Genomic DNA, 21,350 nt, shown 5'->3' with positions numbered 1-21,350 from the left:
GAAAATACAAAAGAAAATTAATTTAAAAAATTAAATGAATTGAAGTAAAAATAATTTATAATTAAATTTATAAAAAATTAAATTACAAGATCTATAAAATATATGATCGGAAAATGGGTGGAAAGCGTAAATTTATAATAAATATAAAATTAATAAGAAACCATTTTACTATAAAGAATAAATTTTCTAATTATTATTTTTTTTATTCAATAAAACACTTAAGTTTTGATTAATGAAGTTTTTATTTTGGTTTTCGTTCTATATAATTAATTTATTTTGTTTAAATCGCTTGCATCGTGTATAGATTTCTTTTTATTAATTTTTTTCCATTCGTTTAATTGCTTTTAAAAATTGTCAAAATCAAATGTGTGCCTGTGTTTTTGCGTGTGTTTTTAGGTGTATTTTTGAGTGTATTTTTTTTTATTAGAGTGTGGAACGAGTTTTTCATTTAGAATTCTTACTGGCTAAATTTCAGCTAAGATTGTATTTTTTTTTTGCTATTTTAATATATTTTAACTCTAAATAAACATTCATTTGCACTCGAAGGAATCATCATATTTGATGGAAAAATTATTGACTAGTCTTTTCTTAGGTTGGAAGTTCGGACACAAGTCTTCATTGGTTAACAGAAAATGGATTGTAAACACATTGTACAAAAAACTGATTGATCCATTTAAAAAACATTGCCTAGGCTAACTAACTAAAAAAAACTGGTAAAAACTATCTTCAATATTTAATCTTAGAGTTCAACTAGCACATAGATACAACAAACAATTCGATATATTTCGATTTGAATAAATGTTTGACTAGAGCTAAACACATTTTTGAATGCCAATATAGAAAATGGTTGACTTTTTGATTTGAATATTTTTGATCCGATAAATATTTGAAATTATTGTACGCATAACATAACCTAACTTCTCCTTAACTCTTCTAACAATTTAATACCCTTTTTCTTACTCTGCTTCTTTCCTATGTTGGGATTTTCGAAAACTTAACAGTGTTTCGCTTGATTTTTGTTCGTTTTACATACTATAACTATAATAATACGCTTCGTTTTGGCATCTGAATATTATTTAATTTTTAATAATTTAATGTTATTTTTCCTGTTGTTTTTTTTTTTTGTTTTTTTTTTTTTGGCACAATTATGTACTAGAACTAAATCTAATACAACTTTTTCTTTGTGAGGATATCAAATTCGAAATTGCCATCAAATTAAAAACGTATATAGCACAAAAACTATATAAAATATATATATTAAATACATATATATTGAATAAAAAAGTTTCGAGACATTCTCCTTTTCTTTATCGAATGAAATAAATGCTTGCACATTAGGTAAATATCAAAGAGATCTTAGATTATGCTAGTTATTTCTCATTAATATAATACTGCTTTTTATACTGATCTCGGGAAAAGTATATAATTTAACCGTACTTATACATATATAAATTGAAGCTTTGACGCTGTAACTGGAACTTATAGCATAGGGAAATACAATAATAATACTGCTCAAGTACTAATCGTAATGCAAATACTTTTCTCAATTAATATTAAATAATTGTATCGTGTTTAACTTTAATCGTAAAACGCTTGCTTCAACCATTTTTTCATTTTTCTTTTCATTTTTTTTTAGCTAAATAACAATTAAATATTTGTTTGTAAGTTTTTTTTTGTTTCTTTTGTATTATTCGATGATTAAACAGTGCATTAAAATTTGCTCAACTCTGACTTTGATTTTTGGAGCAGCTGTTCTATAACATTCGATATATGTATATATATATATATACGCTATGTATGTAGGGTAGTCCAGCTATGTTAACCGTTTGCATCCCCTGACCAACTTGTTTAGATTTTGTATTTTTTTTAAGGTAATATATATTTGATTAAAACTTTAGTTAGTTTGATTTATTCGTCGAACTTTGTCGGGGTTATATGTATTTTGAATATTATTTATGTTCCATTTGGCTTTCGCGGTATTTTCGGTTTTCTTAAGCAGCTTGTAATTTTTTTTGTTTGGATTGTACGATATTTTTCTTGGCTTTTGGTATTTTTTTAGTATTTTGTTTTGGTTTTTGTTTTTGTCGTAAATCAGTCTCAATTATAAATAAGTTGGTTATACGTGGATCGTGTGTACAAATTGTCATAGATTTGTTCTAAAAATTTCCAAGGCTACTGAAGAAATGGAAAATGCTGCTTCTTTTTCCTCTATTACTTCCCTTAATGATCGCTCTGATCTTCCGAGTCATGGAACTTGGGTGGCGGATCAACTCGTATGTCCAGGCCACACGCATAACGCTCATACTCTATGGGCTCCGTTTCGTAGTCCGAGAGAAAGTCCGGATAGGGCAGCTGCTGTTGTCTCGGCGGCTCTACTGGCGCCATGGCTCGACTGCTGCCACGCCTTATGGTGCCCATGGCGCCAGCACCGCCGCTATCCTCACTGGAGTTGGCCACATCCTCTCGGGACTCGTATTCGCTCTCCTCCGGATTGCAGTAGCTGCGTCCATGATACGGTTGCTGTGGACCAGCGGTCGAAGTGCTGGCCGCTAGGGAATCCTCACGTTTCAGCTGTCGCTTCTTGGTGCGCGCCGGTTTCACTGGCTGTCCAGTTGCCGGAGGCATGGGATGATTTGCTGGCGCCGGCCTGTCCACCAACGACTGATACATGGGCTTGGTAATATGTCCCAAGCGATCGTAGCGTGGGAAACCCATTTCATCCACATTGTCGCTCATGTCCAGGCTCTCAAATTTGCTGGGGCTTGCGCCGCTATACTGCGGATAATCCTCATATTCATCCGTTTGTTCACGCTCCAGCTCCTCATCGAATTCCAGATAGTGTTCGTCCCGCTGGTACGAGTACTCTGAGCTGCCCGAATCCATTTCTGGCATATAGCCCTCGGAGCATTCGCTGCTCTCCGCCTGCTCCAGCAAAGCCGCAGCGTTCAAATTGGCGCGCATCCGCTTTACAGGCAGCTGGCGCTTCTTGCGATAGCCACGACTGCGCAGCTGCTGGTGTTTAGCATCCTGGCCGCGTACATCCAGCGAACTGTCCGTATCATTGCCGCTGGGCGGACTCTTCATGGCATGGGCCGCCACAGCAGAAGTAGAAGCAGCTGCCAGCTGTCCGGCTGAGCTCTTGCGCGGTGGCTTCTGCACCAGTTGATTTGGTGGCGACTCGGAACTCAAACTGCTGGAATAGTAGGGCGAGCAGCGAATCAGCTTATCGGCTCGCTGTGGCATCTGCGGCGAGTTGGGCGCCGTACTCTCGCTGTTAAGGGTGTTGGTTGTGGTTGTCGTATTAGTTGCCGAGGAGGTGGAGTGCGCGTCGCGCTCCTCGTCGATCCGGATGGGCTGCTCCTGTGAGGATTGCTGCGATTTGCTCAGCATGTGCTCGTGAAAGGAGCTCGACTGACGCAGCTGTTTGGATGTTGTCTTAAACTCACGTATCTGTGTCTTGGACAGCGTCTTGTCATCGTAGCTGTGATGCTTGGCCAGCGGCTTGGCTGGCGGTGCGCCCACACGACCAGGCAAATCGCTGGGCGTGACTATCGGAGGCACCGTGGGCACCGGCGGTGGTGCGGGTTTTGGCTTCACCGCCGAAGCAGCCGCCATTTCCTCTGCCTCAGCCGCGGCAGCAGCCTGCTCCGCCAGACCCGGCTGCTTCATCTTGTTGAGCAGCGCCTGCATTATGGGCCTAGTTACCGTCGGCTTCGGCTTTGTGGGCGGCTGTGGTGCGCGTGGCTTTTGGCGTATCTGTTGCGATTGCTGGGTTTGGATTTGTGTGGAGCCACTGCTGATGCTGCCGCTGGTTGGGGTGGCTGTGTGCAGCGGCACGAACTCCTGGCTCTGATAGCGCTCCGTCAGCTTTTCGCTGTGCGCATACAAACGCTCCACAAAAGGAGACTCCGACTCGGAGCATATCTCCTGGCTCTGATACAGCTTCGACATCATCTCCAGCGAGCGGCGTTTGCGTGCAGCGGCGCTCGTCTCTGGCCCCGCTGATCCGGCCTGTTGCTCTGCGTGCTCTTGAGCATTGCGCGCCTGATTGCCATTGCTGCCGCTGCGTCTGTGGATCTGTGGCAGGGAGCAGCGCTTCTCTTCGCTAGGCGAACTCAAACTGGGCTTGCTGCTGCCCACCCTAGGCTGCTTCAGTGGTAAATATTCGCCCGGCACCACGCCCACCAGTGTCCGACTGCTCGATGTGGACCACTCGCTGATCGTGTGCGCCATTTCAGTCAATGTCAAGGTCGTATCATCGCTGCGCGTTGCCGAGGTAGCCTCACTTAGCTTATCCGTCTCCGAGTTGGACAACATGTCATACCGCAATCCATCCGAGGAGCCGTTATCCCCACTGAACTTGTGTGAATAGCTGCCACTCTGCTCGTTGAGGCTCTCAGCGGATTTGTTAATGGAGCTAATGCTGGACTTGGTGTGATTGGATTTTTCGCTCTTAGCGCACGAATGTGTGGACACCGCCGAGAGACTGTCCGAGCCGGAGAGATTAGCATACTGGCGCACTGTATTGGTGCCCGTGGACCATTCAGAGATGCTGAGACCAATCGAGGTGTCCTCCGAGTGGGAGCTGTGCGTGCATTTCTTTTGCTGCAAGCCCATGCGCACAGTGCCATCGAGGTCGGTGCCAATGGAGCTGGTTTCTTCCTCGGAGTGACTGGAATGGCTGCACTTTTTGCAGCTGCCGCCGCCGCTGCTTAAGCGTGCCTCATAATTGCGACGCACAGTAGTTTGATCGTCCAGGTAAGTGCTGCCGGACAGAATATCATCGATGGATGTATCCGAATTGTTGGAGCCGCGTGAAAGCTTGCGCAGCTGTCCATCTGGTGAGAGTTGCACTTTAATAGTGCCTGGCATAAAGACATCATCGTTGGAGAAGAGTTCATCATCGGAGAGAGGGCTGCGAGGCGCTGGGGAGCGTCCGGGCTGCGCTACAATTACCTCAGGACTGGAGCTCTTGCGTAGTCCAGCCGCTGCTCTAGCCGTTGGCTGGGTGGAGGATGTACTGCAGCTGACATTAAATGATGAAGACAAGCAGGAGGCAGCGCTCAGTGTGGAGCTTAGGCAGCTAACCGTATCTAATTGTATATGCTCGCTGCCAAAATCATTGTCCTCGAAAGCAGCAGACATGAGATAGGCCGTGTCCTCATAAGGCAACACCCTGGCCACATCGGGAGGACCCGCAGCGATCGCTTCCTCCTCCAATACCACATTGTCAGCATTTTGCACCTCGCTCGCGTAATAGGTTTCAATGCTCTCCACCACAATGGGCGCATCGATGGTGCTGGAGGGCGGTGAGGGCCAGTCCACTGAATCTTGAGATTGCTGGAATGCCATACTAGCCTTCCAGCAGAAGGACTTGGGCACTGGCTTGTCCAGGTCTGGCATGGCGTAAATGTTCTCCGGCGGCTTGACGGGTACGTGATCAAAGGGTATCTCCGGCAGCGGCCAATCCTCCGAGTCCTGACTACCCGCATTTGAGAGGCACATGAGCGTGTGCCGCTCCAGATCCTCCGGCTGCTGCTCGTCCACGTGTGTAACTGAGAAGCGACCTGTCACCAACGTGGGTGACTTTGGTTCATTGAAGCTGCCAATGCTGCTTAGGCGATCCGCAGTTGCTGAATCGCAGGGTATTTCTGGCATTTCCGCAGAGGTGCGACGATCCGCGTCCGAGATGTACGCCAGATTCGTATTACTGCGTGAATCGGAGCTCAGACTGGGCTGATGATCGGTCGAGCCAACTGATTCATCCCGCATGCTAACCGAATGCGTGGAAGCCTTGCTTATATCATCTTCCATACTGGACTTTTCAGAGGCTGTGCTGCGCTCCGAAATCCGCGAGAGAGTGCGACCCAATGTAAAGCCCGTACTGTAGCCTATGATATCTGTGGGGTTCACGCCAATCCCACCTAGTGTACTGGTCATTGCCGGATAGCCAAAGGTGGTGGGAAAGTCATTGAGATCATCCTGATAGCTGGTATCGCTGGTATCCTTTTGCTCATCCGGTGAGACCTCCTTTATGTCACTGTCCGAGGAATCGCGCAGCGGATTCTGTGCATCGTAGCGCTCGTAACCGCCATCGGTTTCCACATGATGCCATGGCTCATCTGTGCTGGAGCTGTTGGAGCTCTCGATGGGAAAAGCTTTCCAGGTGCTTTGCTGTTCTTTTTGTGCCAGCTCCCCACGACGCTGTGCCGCGCCCAATGATCCGGAGCTGCTTTCTGTTTCAAAAGAGCCGCGCGATTCGACGCTCAATGAGCCCTTCGAGTCGAAGCTTGATTTGGATTCCTGTGAGCTGCGATCGCTGCCGGATTTACCGGGTTCTGCTTTGGTTACCGACAGTTTTTTGCCTGCATTGGCACGTGCAGGTTTCTCGATTCGGGGCGGCTTGCGTGAACCTCCTGAACTGGATTCGCTGTCCTCGGTTCTGTGTAGCATTTTGGCTATTCGGTCTTCAATGGGATCTAGGTAGGTTTCGGTGCTGTTGCCTAAATCAATAGGACTTTGTTTCTCTAGTGTTGGCGTTGAAGGCTTCTTAATGATGATCTTTGGTTCATTGGTGGGCGTTTGCTCATTGGAGCCAGTGGGTGTGGCATCAGCATCCTTAGGCGCAACATCTAGCTGGAGCATGCGCTGCTTAAGTTCCAGGCATTTCTTGGCATCCTCATTACCAAAATCTTGTGATATGCCCAAAGGGCGTGCTATCGAGCAGCTAACACTGGATTCCTCCTCGATGGAGCTCTTCTCCTTTACAGACAAACTCCAGTCCTGCTGTCGCTGCGGGCTGCTGTCCTTCTCACCACTGGTCCAAGAATCCGAACTTTTCGATTTATCGCTCTGCTTATCAAGGCTGTACTTTTTCTTGCCTTCAGATGTATACTTTTCAAAAGTCTCCAGCACGGACTTTTCAATCAGAGGACTGACATTGGGTGGAGTAACTAGAATATTCAAATCAGATGTGGGCGTGACACAATTGGAATAGTCCAACGGTATGGCATCCTCCAATGTGGCTTGTGTCTCCAGAGTATTGCGATCTGCTTCCAAAGTGCGCGGCTCATTGTCTGAGGTATCAGAGCCAATAAACTCATCGCACTCTACGGTTATCCACGAACCTGTCTCATCGCTGCGACTGCGATCTAAGCTCAAACGATTAACATCGTGTCGACCCACTTTAAGATGACGACGCTCCGATGAGTTGTCATCCTCTTCAATGGATGGCTCCTCGCACTCTATGGTAGGCACGCGATGTGGATAAACCTCTGGCGGTGGTATTGGCGAATGGCTTTCATCCACCGAGACAAACGAGTCAAGACTATCGGCTGTAGAAGCCTTGCGGCTGTGCGTGCATTCACTGTCACGGGTGTCCTCCGAGGGCAGCGAACGCTTAAGTATTTCCAGTGAACGACGCTCAGAGATAACCGCCTGCATATCTATGTCCTCATGGACATTATACTGATGCGCAAACATGCGACGATCTCCAATGGCGCTACGCACAATAGATGTATGTTTCTCCTCGGTCTTCTTTGCCTCTGCCATTGCCTGTTTCTTGTCGTCCAGGCTGCGTGCTTTGACATCCGTGCCCAAGTAATGATGCTCGGCTGGTTTCTCTAGACTACTCGATTTGCCATCGATCTTTTTGTGCACAACACTCCCTTCGATTTTCTGTTTGATTTCCTGTGCTTTGGCTATTTTCTTGGGTGATTTAATCATTATGTCTTCTGGTATATCTGATTTCTCAGAGTCCTCAAAGGATTTGTTACGATCCTCGAAACTGCGATTGGCCTTGTCCAACTTGTCGGGACTGCGACCCTCATCAAAGCTGCGACTAAACTTTACCATCGAAGTGTCTAGCTTGCGTGGCGCCTTGGCAATCAGGACATGATCCTCAGCCTTCGACTTAAATTCAGTTTCAATGATTATCTTATCACCATCGGTTTTGACAAATATCTTATCTTCCGGCGCTGGAAACGCGGGCAGCGTATCCTTTACAGGACTCAGCATTGTTATAGTCTGCTTCATCGCTGATTCGTAAAGTTTCTGCTGGCGCTCTTTACGCTTGGCTATATCCGCCTCCGTTTCCTCTTGGGACTTGCTTTTGTCCTTGCTCAGGCGACGCATTTCAATTGAACGTGGACGTTCCTTGGGACTTGACTTTTTACTACCTCTGCCATCTTTACCGGCTTTAATATCATCCGCGCTGGTTCGTCGTGATTCCGGACGGCTGCGAGACATATGCTTGCCCTTAAAAGGTTCTGAGGTCTTTAGCTTTCCCTTACCGGTGCTCTCGATGCTGCTGGCCCGCGAGACGCCTGGCGAGGTTTTACGCGAGCTGTTGGCTGAGCTGTAGGGTGACCAATCGGTGAATCGGTATTTAGGTATATTAAGAATTAAATGATCGCCACTCTTGAGCTTCATTTTAGACTTGCGTTTGTCCTTGATCTTGACGCCTTGTAAGGCAATCCGTTCTATGTATTTCAGCTGGTTGAGCAGCTGCGCCTCCTCACTGTCAATGGTTACAGCACTGAGCAGTGAGTCTTTACTATTGGCGTTGTAGCTGCTCTGTGTTGGTATAGAACCTGCGCAGGAATGTATGCTATCTGCTGTGTCATCCTCCTGCTGTACTGTTTGATTGGTACGCTCTAACGACTTCTCCTCTAAAATTTCGCCCTCTTCCTCAAAGCCCACGGTATCATCCTTGGATGAAAAAGCATTCATAGGCGGCAGTCGATGCAAGGATATGACTGGCGTGTCCAGGCTCTTAGTGCGACGCTCTGTAGTCGGCGACTGCTGTGTGGCCTGCTGACGTTGTAGGGAAACTGAACCCTCCGAAAGATTTAGTCTGGCATGAGCGAATAATATAGGTGCATGACCCTTGGAGCGCATTACTATTGAAGAGTCAATTATTTCCTCAATTAACTTGACTTTCGATTTGGCTGTTTGTTTCTTCAGAGTATAATCAATATCAGAACCGGTTATCTTCTCCTCATGGCACGTCTCGTAGATGTCATCATTGCTGCGAAAGAATTCCGCATACTCAAATATGGGTGAGGGTATGTTCTCATTGCGCTGATAATCATTAGTGCATTCGTCCATGCGTCGCATAGGCAAATGAGGCTCATCCTCTGAAGATGGTATTGATATGGAACGCTCTGATATGCGACGCAGTTCCGTGGCATTTGCATACTGTGGATCAAGCTTTTGTGTATGATAGCGACTCTCGAGATCGGCCAGACGGCGACACTGTGGCGGTGACCCCTCGATTTCCGTGGAACTCATTGTCTGACCCCTGCCCCAAGCGGCAGAGATGAGACGACTTTGCTCTATACGCAAAATAGGCTCAATTTCTTTCCGTGACTGCGGCGGCGAGAACTCCAGGCGATCCGGTATGGCCTCCGCCGAACCAAAGACATCGTCCGAGTCCAGGCTCTCATCATCCGATGAGAAGGAGGTAATGCGTGTCTTACCCTTTTTGGACTTGCCCGATGGCTTTGTCTTGGGTATAACCCTCGGCTTGTTTGCCTTGCGCGCATTCGCCTGTAGTTCCTTCCGCAGACTCTGTATAAGCTCCATTTGCTTCTGCTCTAGCTTCTGCTGTTGCATGCTTTCGGTTCTGGAACTGGTTGCCGAATCGCTTTCAATTTGACTAAGCTTCTTATTTAGTTTCTCCAGCGTTGAAGCATCCATTTGCTTGGTTATGTCCCGCTTGGGCGAGGAAAGCTGTATAATTGGTATGGTCTTGTCGATTTCGAGTGTTATGGGATCTACTTTGGATAGATCAATGTTTTGGGTAAATAGAAACTCTTTAGTTTCTGCTGGCAGCAGACTATCTAGTATATCTGGCAAGAAATCCGCTGGACCGGGCACAGGCACAACGTTCACTTTAGGGGACTTGGGCGACTTTGGTGATTTGGGAGACTTTGGCGATTTTGGTGACTTTGGCGATTTGGGCTTACTATGCTTTTTGTCGCCTGGCGAAGGCGCAGTGCCGTTCATAATATGCCTTTTATGGAGTACATAGGGTATATCTTCTTTTAGAATCTTAGTAAAACGACGTTCGTAGTCGCGGAAGAAGCTCTTGGGGAGCTCAAAGCCTCTCTTGGGTATATCCACTTGAGGGGCTGGCGGTCCATCATAGCATTTGGGTATTTCAAAGTTGCCATGCGCCTTGCACAACGGTGGAGCGCTAGGTATTTGCTTATAGATATAATCCTCATCACTGGAATCGGCTGGCGTTAAGTCAATTGACTTCTGATGCATCAGGACATGACGTCGAGAATTGCTGCCTAGGCGTGCACGATTAGCCAAGGAATTCGGATCGCTTTTAGTACGCTCCACCGTGGCATGAGCATAGTTCAGAGGCACCAATATCGGATTGTATTCCTCAAAGTGTGTCTTGGCCATGAGCTCCTCCTTCCGCGTGATTTTCTGATGGGCAACTCGCGCCTGCTGTTTCTCAAACTCAGAGATTAGCTCGGGTGTAAGTGGATATTCTGGACTTTGCTTGGACTTTTCATCCTTGGGCTGTCCCTCCCAGTGCTTGGTGTACTTTTGTATACATTCTATTCGGTCTTGATCAAAGCTAAAAATGTTCTCGCTATCTGATCGTCGACGGAAAGCGGAGATTTTACAGGACTGCGAGTTTCCCTTTTTGAAGGGCGCTGTTTGATCGATTGAGTCACTGGTTTGTATATCCTTCTCATGGCAGCGCATGCCAGAGGCAGGCGTGGACACAGATTCGGGAGATTTATTTCCAAAGGACTTGGCATTGCGTTCAATTTCTACATTTTGCAAACTAATCGAGTGCACTTTGGAGGTCTTGTGCGTCTTGTTGCTAGGGAATGTCGAATATGTATCGCGGCTGTCATAGAACGAACTATTGGCCGTGGAACTGTGCGTGTCGGAGAGCAGACAATCGTGACTCTTAACCTTGGGTCGCGTATAAAGACCTTCTGCCTCTGCGACAGGTTCTACAGCATCGTAGTAGTCACTTTTTGACTCCTGACTTGACTGTGCAAACTTTTCGTAGAGCTCCTTTTTGTTAAATTGCTTGACCTTCTTGCAGGTGGTTGTGGGCATTTCGTAGTTTCGTCCGAAGCAATCGCCCACTAGTGATTCCTTGGAATCCTGACTTGAAGCTACGGATGTCTTACTCTTGGTCGTCTCTCGCGACTTTTTGCTGTCCGTATGATAGAGACTGTCTCGAGATTTTTTGCTCGAGTCGGAGCTCCGAGAGATTTTTGTCTCAAACATTTCGCTTTGACTCTCCTGACTGGAGGCTCGCGTAAGTGCCTCCTGAATTTTTTTATAGAAGTTGCCATCTGACTTGACAGAGAGCTTTTCACGGGGCAAATAGCGCGGATCTTCAGCATCCCAAATCTCATTCATAATATCAGCAGCTGATTTGGATTTAACATCAATAGCCGAGCGATATTTGGGTTGCTCAGAAACGGACTCATCATCGCTGGGTATATAGTTGCCAGAGTCCAGCGAACAGGAGCGCATATGATCCTCGGAACGGCGACGTCCGCTAAAGAAATCAATGTCATATTTCTCTAGCAGCTCATAGCTATCCTGTGATATATCATCTTGTGAGCCTGTGTAGTCCAGCTGGTGCCCATAGTTGCGTTTGTGTTCCTGGGTGTTGTAGGTGCTGCCTGGATAGCTGGACGAATACACCTTACTCTGAGGTAGCGGTGAAAAGTCCTGATGTGCATCTATCGAGTGATTCTTGGTAATGTATAAGGAGTGCCTGGAATCATCATAGCGCGTAACGGGCGAATCAATACGATTCGAGGAGAGAAATTCCTTGTCAAACGCTGTCATGGGTTTCGGCTGTTCTCGTGCATAGTAGGTGCTGCTGTAGCGCTCAAAAAGATCCTTGCAGGAGCTACTCTTGAGCCAGGACTCACGCTCGACCTGATCGTAGATGTTCTCACCATCCGGATCATCATCCTGATCCTCCTCATCGTCCATATAGTGGACAGCCGCCTGTTCGGGCTTGACAAACTGCGCTGTGGAATAAAGATTGCTCGAAGACATCTGATACTCGAGTTTTTCTGAGGAACTGCGTCTTGGATGATGTGTTATGTAGTGACTATCGTATGAATCTACCGAATCCACGCCGGATAGCTCCGAGTTGCGCGGCAATGAATGAGTGTGTCTCGAGCTCTGAGAGTCCATAGAGGGTGTTAAATAGTTTTCGGATTGTGCGAGCTTTACGCGTTCATTTTGGGCATAGCGCTTTGTGCCAAAGCCTGTCCCAAAGTAGGACGAGGAAGACGATTCTGAGGGATGATTTAAATCGTTGTGATATTGATAGTTCAAGCTATTATAATTACGTTCCTGGGCAGCAGCGTAGGCCGATGTGCTGGGCTGCTGCAGCAGGGGCATGGCCACCTGCTGGGCGCCCAGCTGCTTGGCCCGGGTGTACTGTAATATGGACTGATCGATAAACTCATCGCTGAAATGCTTCTCGCGTGTCTTGGATTTGGCTTTCCGATTAACCGTCGCATATATATCATTGCGATCATTCAAATTGAGATGCTCGCTGTTGGAAATCTTGTGCTCCAGATGGGCGTTATGAAAGTCAGGGTATTTATATTGGCCCATATCGTTGATGTCAGTGTATATGATGTTGTCGGTCTCCGTTTCGGTTGAGTTGGCATTGGCATTGTTAAGCATGCACTGTTTAGACATCGAATAATTGGTACTGCTATAATGGACTGGGGTGACAGTTTGAGATTGGGACTCCTGTGAGCGAAGCGGCTGACGACGGGCATTGGCCATGGCCATGGCTGAGACCGGTGAGGCTGCCGCCATAGTCTCCCGATTGATGGTAGATGCTGTCAAGTCCGAATCCGCTTCCTCCTCGACTAATTCCTCCTCCTCCTCCTCCCCCATAGGCTCCTCCTCCTCCTCCTCCAAATCCACAGGTCCCAGGAGCTCCTCCTCCTGCTCCTCCAATTCCATTGAGCTGCTGAGATCCACCGAATGACCCACTGTGTTGCTGCTGTTGATAGTGTTGTTGTTGTGCGTGTTGCTGTTGTTGGTGTTGATGCTGATGAGCTGCGGCGAAGCAGGGGCATACGCTTGGGATCCCACTGAGACTCGACGAGGCGTGCTGCTGCTGTACAAGTGGGACAAGTGGCTCAGACCTGAACACGCGCAGAATTAAAAGAATTTGTACGTTAGCACTTTGAGTACAAGAGAAACAACCGAAACAAACCGAAAACGTTTCGAACTCAAGGCATGATCACAAAACAAAGGCTGAAAACTCTGAAATTATAATGAGCACGATTTGAACGATATTTATAGTTCATAATTCGACTATTGGCATTAACTGAATACAATAGTCAATAGCCAACGCTGTGAGGAGTATGAATTAAAAAAAGGAGCTAGAACTAAATTAACCTTACGTAAATATAATAAACTTAAGAAATCTAAATTATAATAGAAACTTATATTCACAGTAGTTTAATAATAAATAAGAGATATGCAATGGGGTATCACAAAAGACGAAAACGGTCAATTGTGTCAGGGTCTCTCTATGTGAGCAAAAGTTGCTTCAGCTCCCTTACGAAGGGGAGCAGGACTTATGTTAAATCTGCAAACTGATTTTTAGCCGCATTGGGTAAGAATCCGGAAGTCTGAACCGAGTTAGGGAGGATACTGAAATCCTTTCCAACTGTATTTTTGTTTAAGAAATTCGGCATACTTTCAATGTTAAATAAAAGAGCTTAGCTAAAGTACATTATATAAATCATAGATAAGACTAAAACTAAGTATAACTTTAACAAACAACTTAATGAAATTATATTAATGTGGGATCATTTTATAAAGGGACTTACCTAAATTGTGATCGCCTTGATGCGCACGACCCAGATCGGGAGCGCGCAGTGGCTGGCTGCTGCTGTGGCTGGGTGAAGTCCACGATTGCGGAGCCTGTGGTGAAAGCGAGCGGCTCGAATTCATTTGGTCCGTAGCCGCTGCCGAGTGGTGTTGACGTTCCCCCGAGCATGCCGCTTCCTCCGCTGAGGTTGGCGATTCCGCTGCATAGTTCTTCGTCTGATAGATCTCCACCTGGGCTGCTGTGACCTATTTGTGAATAGATATTGGAAATCATAAAATAATTTTGTTTTCTGTGAAAACTCACTTGAGAACGCATGTGGTCTGTAGGATTGTCGCGTCGGCGATCCAAGGTATCCGCTGCCTTCTTCGTCAGAGAAGGGGTCATCGAGTCGTTGCATTGATTGCGATAATCCCATGCCGCTGCAGCGTGCAATTAAATAAAAAAGAAATGATAATTTAATATATATATATACATAAATAAATTATTTCATAGAAATCTAACGCATTGAGCTACACATTCCGCTAGCAAAACGAGAGAGAAAGAGCGAAACTCTTTTAACTACATATGTACGAAAATGAAACGAAAAGCGATAAACGATAAATCATGAAATATAATAATCGAACAATTGAACAAAATAAATACAAACCAGTGTCAATTGGGAGTAGGGGATTGGCTGAAATGCTGGAATTCACATACGTATGCGACTGACTTCGGCTACTAGCATTCAGTGGCCCTTGCCGGAACGACTGAGACCTGCAGCAAAAGAAAAGACAAGAGGATACCACGATTTTATTTTCACATGCTCAGTTTTTGCTTTTTACTTAAGCAACATTTTATTTTGTTTTCAAGCTTGTTTTTTATTTATGTATTTTTTTTTTTTTTTTGTATTTTATTTATAGTTTTAGTTCGGGTTAAGCACAGTTGGTTTTGGTTTGAGCATCAAAAAGGCTCAGAAAATTCCATAAGCAAATGCAAGAGTTCAAGGAATTTACAACAGTACACAATTTATATAATAACAATATTAAGTTAACTGTGTAATAATAAAAAAAAAAAACTTAAAATTACACGCACACACAAAACAACATTTAGGGTATCAAAGAGGGTTAGACCTAGCATGTCTTTAAGTTTGAAAGGCATTATGAAGCGCTAAAAAAAATCATATAAGATGTAGCCTCTATAGGGAATAGGCAATATATTTGTTATATCTTAACAGATTTTCCATAGAATATTATACACTAAATACTGTTGTAGTTGGGTTAATTAGAGTTATATTATCATACAGACTAAACTACTTATATAAGTAGATAAGCTTAGGTTGTTTAGCTAAGAACACGCACAACTAATTACTACACATTTAGGGAGCGTTAGGGGGGCAAACAAACGTGATTAGCCGTGAGTTGTGTTCAGTCTAAACAAAAGACACTGTTTATTGGGGGGGATGGAAAAAGAAAAGCATTTTAAAGACACAACTTCCATATCGTTGGGGCTGAATGACTAGACTAGTTTAGTTAAATACAACACACGATATAAAAGAAAGAGAGTTCGAATGATGCGAATGTGGTTTAGTATACTCTATGTGAGGTTGGGTGAACACTAGGGCACTGATAATGAGTTGAGTTTGGGCTCGATTTATACACATAAGCATGATATTTGAAATTAGTATGCATAAAATAATTTGCCAATTGCCAATTTCAGTTTACAAATAAATAAAGTTGGTTGTCTATAGAATATTTATGTTAGTTAATACACATGTTTCAAATAATACGAACAAAACAAAACATACTTTAGTTTCAAATGCTTTTGTCGTTGGTTTCTGTACAAATTTCTAGTTTTGCTATTACTTTGTTTTTTTTTGTTGTTTTTTTTTAGATGTTTATTTTAGTGCTTCACTTTTACTTAAGACCAATTGGTTTTTTAATCCTCTTCTCTTTTCTCTGTAACTTGATGCCACATTTTGACCAAGTTTTAAGGTGGTTTCAGGTGTTATTTTTGGAGCAGGGTTTGTGGGGGTTTTGAAAAATTAATTTTGAAAATTAAAAATGTGTGTGTAATTCATAAGCAATTCAGTTGAAAAGAAATAACAAAGTTGAGTTCAGATGAGCACGCTGATGATTATAATGTGTAAGCATGATTAGTTTCTTGGTTTTGCTGTTTTGTATTAAAAAAAGGCACAATCAAATTGTACACATAATTAGTTGGCTTATTGGTTATTCATATGGGGAAGAAGCATTAGCTTAAAAATTTGATTTTTTTTTAAATAAAAGAAAAAGTAAGCAAAGCTTTAAAATCAAGTTTACGTATTTGATAAATTATTTAAGTGAAATAGTAATATTGTATAAGAATAAATTTGTTTTCTAAAAAATGCTGAAATGCTGTCTTTACCAAATTTATTAAATATTTGTAAACATTTTTTTGCGTGGTAAAAACAACCTTTACAGAAAGTAACTTAAACTATAATATTTATTTGTTAAACGTAATAAAATAATAAATATTAAAAAACAAATCTTAAGTTTAAAGCTGCTTCTGCTGCTTGCAATGGTAGTTTTTAAGATTTTCCTTATTGTTGTTGGGTTATTTGAATAAAACCTACCTTTGGAAGTTTTGACGTTTTACATAGTTCTCGCGCACAAATTCAATAATTTGCTTTTGCGTTTTACCGCTGTAGCTGCAAGTTTGACAAAAGTATAAAACTAGTTTAAAAAGCGCCTTATTTTCACAATTATTATCTCATTCATACCGAAAAGAACTGCCCCGTGAGAGCACGCGAGTTTTGCGCCTGGGCGTGCTCTGCACGGTCGTGCATCGGAAGAATCCATGATTTTCGACGCACTTCTTCCAAAAATTCTTGCACTCATTGCGACCCTCGAAGAAGAACTCAACGGTATCTTTATAGTAGCCCTGCAAGCGACAGAAATCCAACATTAAATCGATTTAATTATACACCTCTCACATATGTACTTACGTAGCCCTCGGGATGCAGCTTGACCAGAAAACGTTTGCGTTTGAATGATATCTTCCGTATCTTGGCCCAGGAGAAGGTATTAATGCGTGTTATGTTCTGAAACACGGTAATGCCCATATGCGCCACGGCCAGATTCAGAGGCACGCCTTCTACATCCTTCGCGGGATGCATTTTCATGCCATAAAGCTCACAACGACGCGCTGTCTCCAGCAGATTGAGGTCAGCCTCTGCAGGCGATTGGCCACTGCACAAAGAGATTATAAAGTGAATTAACAAATCAATGACATTATACAGTTTACAGCTTACAAATGCTTCTTGTGATTCTCCATAATTTTGCGCTGCATGGTCGCATCCTGGTGCGGCACAAAGCGATAGGATGACAAGTACGTATGATCTGGATAATCCTCGGGCACATAGTCGCCACACGATGCCTGCACTATGTAGCTGGCCATGAGGGCCGCTGTATTGTCATTGCACTGCAGACTGCCCGTGGCCAGATCTCGTTTTATTTGTAAACAGAATAGATATCTAAAATGAATACAGTATATCAGTATTTACTGTTAAGTTAATATATTAAAAGGCTCTTACCTGGTGTACTCCTCTTCCAACTGTGCTGGATCTGGTGTGTAGAACTTGATACAGAATCGCAGCACCGGATCGATAAGAGAGAGGCCCACCTGACGATTCATGGGCTTCTCCAGATCGAGCCAGTATTTGGTATGTGTGGATATTTCCTGATACTCCAGACCAAAATAGTCCGCTTCCAGTAAATTTAGCTGGCGACAGACCTGCTCAAATAGCACGCGACCCAAGGCCTTGGCCTGTTTAAAATGACAAAGCAAATTGGTGGAGAAATTAAGTTTCAAAAAATATTTCGCTTTTCGAATTTCTTCCCCCGTTCATTACATCAAAGCTTTGCAAGAGTTTTTTTTTAACAGATATCGCTAATGTCCATTTGAAACGTGATTCAATGAATTGAAATTGGGGTTTAAGGTATTTAAGGGCAGTGTATGTTTAGCCTTATCTCTTAGTTGGGCACATCCGACTGGAGCACTCCAACTCGTTTAGTTATGTGAATTGTAGTCGAGGAAGCACATTATTCAAAAAGTCCTAACTTTAGAGACTCGACAGCCTATTTATAAAATAGTTGAAAACTTGGCAACTATGCGAGAAGGCTTAGCGCCACATAAATCAACAGCCACAATGTTGGCTTGCGAGTGTGTGTTGTGTGTGACACACACACACACACACACACACACACACACACACACACACACACACACACACACACACACACACACACACACACACACACACACACACACACACACACACAAACACACATACAGACACCATTAGGGTTGATTAAAAATGCCATTAGATTGCGTTAAATAATAAATGTATATATGCATTTACTTAGAATTTACAGTGCACTCTGGCTGTTCGCTCAATTTGGTCAGCGGGCAAAAAGCTAAACGCCCTACATTTTATCTAACTTAATTGCGGCCACAGTTGATGTTTAGGAATGGCCAGCCGCCGTGCGGCCAAGTGGCCCAGTTAATAGGAAGCAGTAGTTAGGGCGAGGCGACAACTCAATTGAAATTTATTTAAATGCAATCAGACGGGCATCGCCCACAAAGCAATTGACGGCGTGTGGCAACGCTCGGACGCGCATCTAAGCTGCGACGCGGTTTAAATTTTTAAATAAGCTTAACGAACTTAGCCAGCGATTGGTCACGCCCCTATGCCCACACGCAAAACACCCGTCGCAAGGAGGCTGCAGTAAATTGTGCGTAAAATTGATTGGAAAGCGTTTATGTTTTAAAATATTGAAATCCAAGCAGAGTCAAATGAGAATTTAGGAGAGCTAACCTCATTGGATATATGTATATAGGTGATATATATTACGCAGTCTGGCAACGTCAAAATAGAATATTAAATTAAATCTGGAGAGGACAATCTACTGAGTGACTCATACTATAGAGTTTATTAATGTTGGAATGTAATATTCCATGGAATAGTAGTCTGTCCAGATTGGAATATTACGCGAAGTTTGAAATATAATCAAAAGCATCTCTTTTCGAGAAGAATAAACAATCTGGGTCAAGCCACGCTTCATAAATAGTTCACCAGCTCATCACACCAAAAGTTTTTATGCTTCTCATAAAACAACTTTTAATTATTTATCATAATTCTTAAGTAGTCTGACTTATATAGAGTCCCACTTGACTTTTAATCACATAAAGGATATTAATTTAATTAGCTGTCAGTTTCCAATTCATTTAGAAACGTACCGCAAATTGGATGAAATGAGGTTTTCATCAGTCAGAGCTTATTAATTATCTACTAACTCGCACACACAGCTATATCCTTGGGATGTCCTTCAATTTGCAAATAGGTTAAGCGGCAAACACATGTCTAGATTAGAGGCATGTGCCATGCTGTATAATATGCTAATATCGGTCTATGGCAACAACCACAAAGCCCCCCGTATGCCACCACACCACACCAGCTCCTGAACAGCTGCTGCACCTTATGCACCATTAGACAAATGGAAATGTTATCGGCATTTTAATAGAGTAAACGAAGCAACCTTTTAGCGTGTTCCCGCAAATTCTTCGACAGGCAATCAAGCAAAGTGCCTTTGCTCTCAGTTTCGATTTTTGTTCGAAGTGTGAAATTTTGTCAGTCCATGGGGCGTGACAAAATGTGATTAAAGTCTTAACTACCACACAGTTTCCTAGCCTCTAACCCTATCTTCCACTTTGTCTCTGAGCATGTTTTTGGCTGACATTTGAATATTTTATGTGTTAGGTTTTGGCAAGCTACCAAAACAAGAACACAATGCAAATTGCTTTGGGCGTGGTCAAGACTTGATAAGAATACACAAATGTTTCATTATATAAATAAAAAAAAATTTGCAGTTTAACACATATGTACATATATCATAAGTCCGCATACTTTACAAATGAAGCGCCAACCCCTTTTTAATTGAAATGTGAGCCGAAAGCAAACAACGAGTTTAACTGAAACAATGAAATAACAAACAATGTACCGACACACAAAGGAATAGCTGATGCATTTTTGATGAGTGAAGAGAACGGCGAAACAAGTAGAGAAAAGTTGCGCAACATTTGTGCCGAGTTTTTAAGGTCAATGGGGAATTCGGTGGGGAAGTGAGAAGCATCCAATTTGCAGCCACTGATTTTGATTTATTATGTAAAACATTTTTAAACATTACAAATCGATTGATGTGTAGCTGTGAAGAGAAATGAACTGGTTCCAAAACAACAAAAGCCTTCAATAAAGAACGCATAAGACAAGAGTGTAAGTTGGGTTAAGCTATAAACAGAAACTAAGAGATGGTTGAGAAAACAGAGATGTCAAAGCAAACATTGAATACTGATTACATAGAACCGAAAAGATACTAAGGGAGGGCTATAAACTTAAACTAAGAGCTGGTTCTGTGTACTAGTTCCAGGATTTATTAGATAACGATCATAAAGAACACAACTACCTAAAAATATGCCGAGTTAGTTGCGAATATTTGAGTAGTAGAACGCTAACAAATTCCAAACTACAATCCATTTAGAAAAGTAATCTCAACCTAGAATATAGGCTTTGCATTTTTTCAATCATCTAGTTCCAACTTGCACAATTTGATAAAATCTCTTTAACATGCAGAAACTAAGTTTTTCATAGCCCATCTTATGTTTGATTACTGATCGGAAAAATGAACTAGTTTACATAAAAGAGCATCACTAATAAGAACTCGATAAATTGCCAGAAAATTTAAGCTTGCAGCCTTAAACTAGTTCCCTCTAAGTTTCTTAATAATTTCCATCCCAATCTGGCAGCTGTGCTTGCGGTTACAAAAGCGCAATTTAATTGTCGCTTGTTATCACAATTTAACAATTCCCTTCAGACTGCCGACTGAAAACTATTTATGGCATTTGAGCAAATGCAATTTATGGCACCGCCCACCACTGGGCCGTGGTTCCAACTAATTGTCAAACTAAAATGAAATTTACACAAGTTTTGCACAATAACTGAGGAATATTTAATTTAATTTGGGCTAACAACAGGAGCGAGAAACGAGAAAACCACTTTCGTGCAAAATGGGGGTTTGCTTATGAAAGCAGCTGCTCCAGAAACTGCAGTCGCAGTTGTAACCGAAGGGCGTGGCAGACAGCAGCAGCAGCCGGAGCAACAATGGCCCCAAAGCCACGCCCGAACTTTGACATTTGGCCTGGAGCTGGCGCTGGCGCGGGCGCGGTTTTTTATCACAGCCTTCTTCATGGGCCACCAATCCACTAAACCAATTTGGGATTTTCAACAACTACAAACAGCCAATTAGTTTTGGACGCGGCGGCGACTAAGCACGGGCCAAGGCAATGGTAAATAGCAAACGGAAGTGTCTAAAAAGCACAAGGTAGCGCTAGAGATGCAAACAACTAACGGACACACACAAGCACACACACTTATACTCTCGCACACCCACACACATACACATGCTTCTAGGCA

At 43.5% G+C, this 21,350-nt stretch overlaps 1 protein-coding gene across 3 annotated transcripts in view; it reads right to left on the bottom strand.

Moving 5' to 3' along the window:
- Nucleotides 1-21,350, bottom strand: part of Cdep (Chondrocyte-derived ezrin-like domain containing protein) — a 41,014-nt gene that overhangs the window by 2,723 nt on the left and 16,941 nt on the right. For 2 of the 3 annotated variants that reach the window (XM_070207174.1, XM_002056606.4), the window contains exons 3-11: nucleotides 17,415-17,647; nucleotides 17,133-17,354; nucleotides 16,827-17,070; nucleotides 16,602-16,762; nucleotides 16,455-16,529; nucleotides 14,511-14,617; nucleotides 14,168-14,283; nucleotides 13,863-14,109; nucleotides 266-13,169 (exon numbers count right to left, since the gene is read on the bottom strand). In XM_070207174.1, the coding sequence (XP_070063275.1) occupies nucleotides 2,221-13,169; nucleotides 13,863-14,109; nucleotides 14,168-14,283; nucleotides 14,511-14,617; nucleotides 16,455-16,529; nucleotides 16,602-16,762; nucleotides 16,827-17,070; nucleotides 17,133-17,354; nucleotides 17,415-17,647 (12,354 nt within the window). In that variant the 3' untranslated portion in view covers nucleotides 266-2,220. Of the gene's footprint in view, nucleotides 1-265; nucleotides 13,170-13,862; nucleotides 14,110-14,167; nucleotides 14,284-14,510; nucleotides 14,618-16,454; nucleotides 16,530-16,601; nucleotides 16,763-16,826; nucleotides 17,071-17,132; nucleotides 17,355-17,414; nucleotides 17,648-21,350 lie in introns of those variants that run through there. The other variant, XM_070207175.1, reaches the window with a different exon arrangement.

This window comes from Drosophila virilis, chromosome 2 (genome assembly GCF_030788295.1).
Source record: "Drosophila virilis strain 15010-1051.87 chromosome 2, Dvir_AGI_RSII-ME, whole genome shotgun sequence".
NCBI classification, from domain to species: domain Eukaryota; kingdom Metazoa; phylum Arthropoda; class Insecta; order Diptera; family Drosophilidae; genus Drosophila; species Drosophila virilis.
The sequence above is the reverse complement of the archived record's forward strand: the minus strand, read 5'-3'. Positions and strand labels throughout refer to the sequence as shown.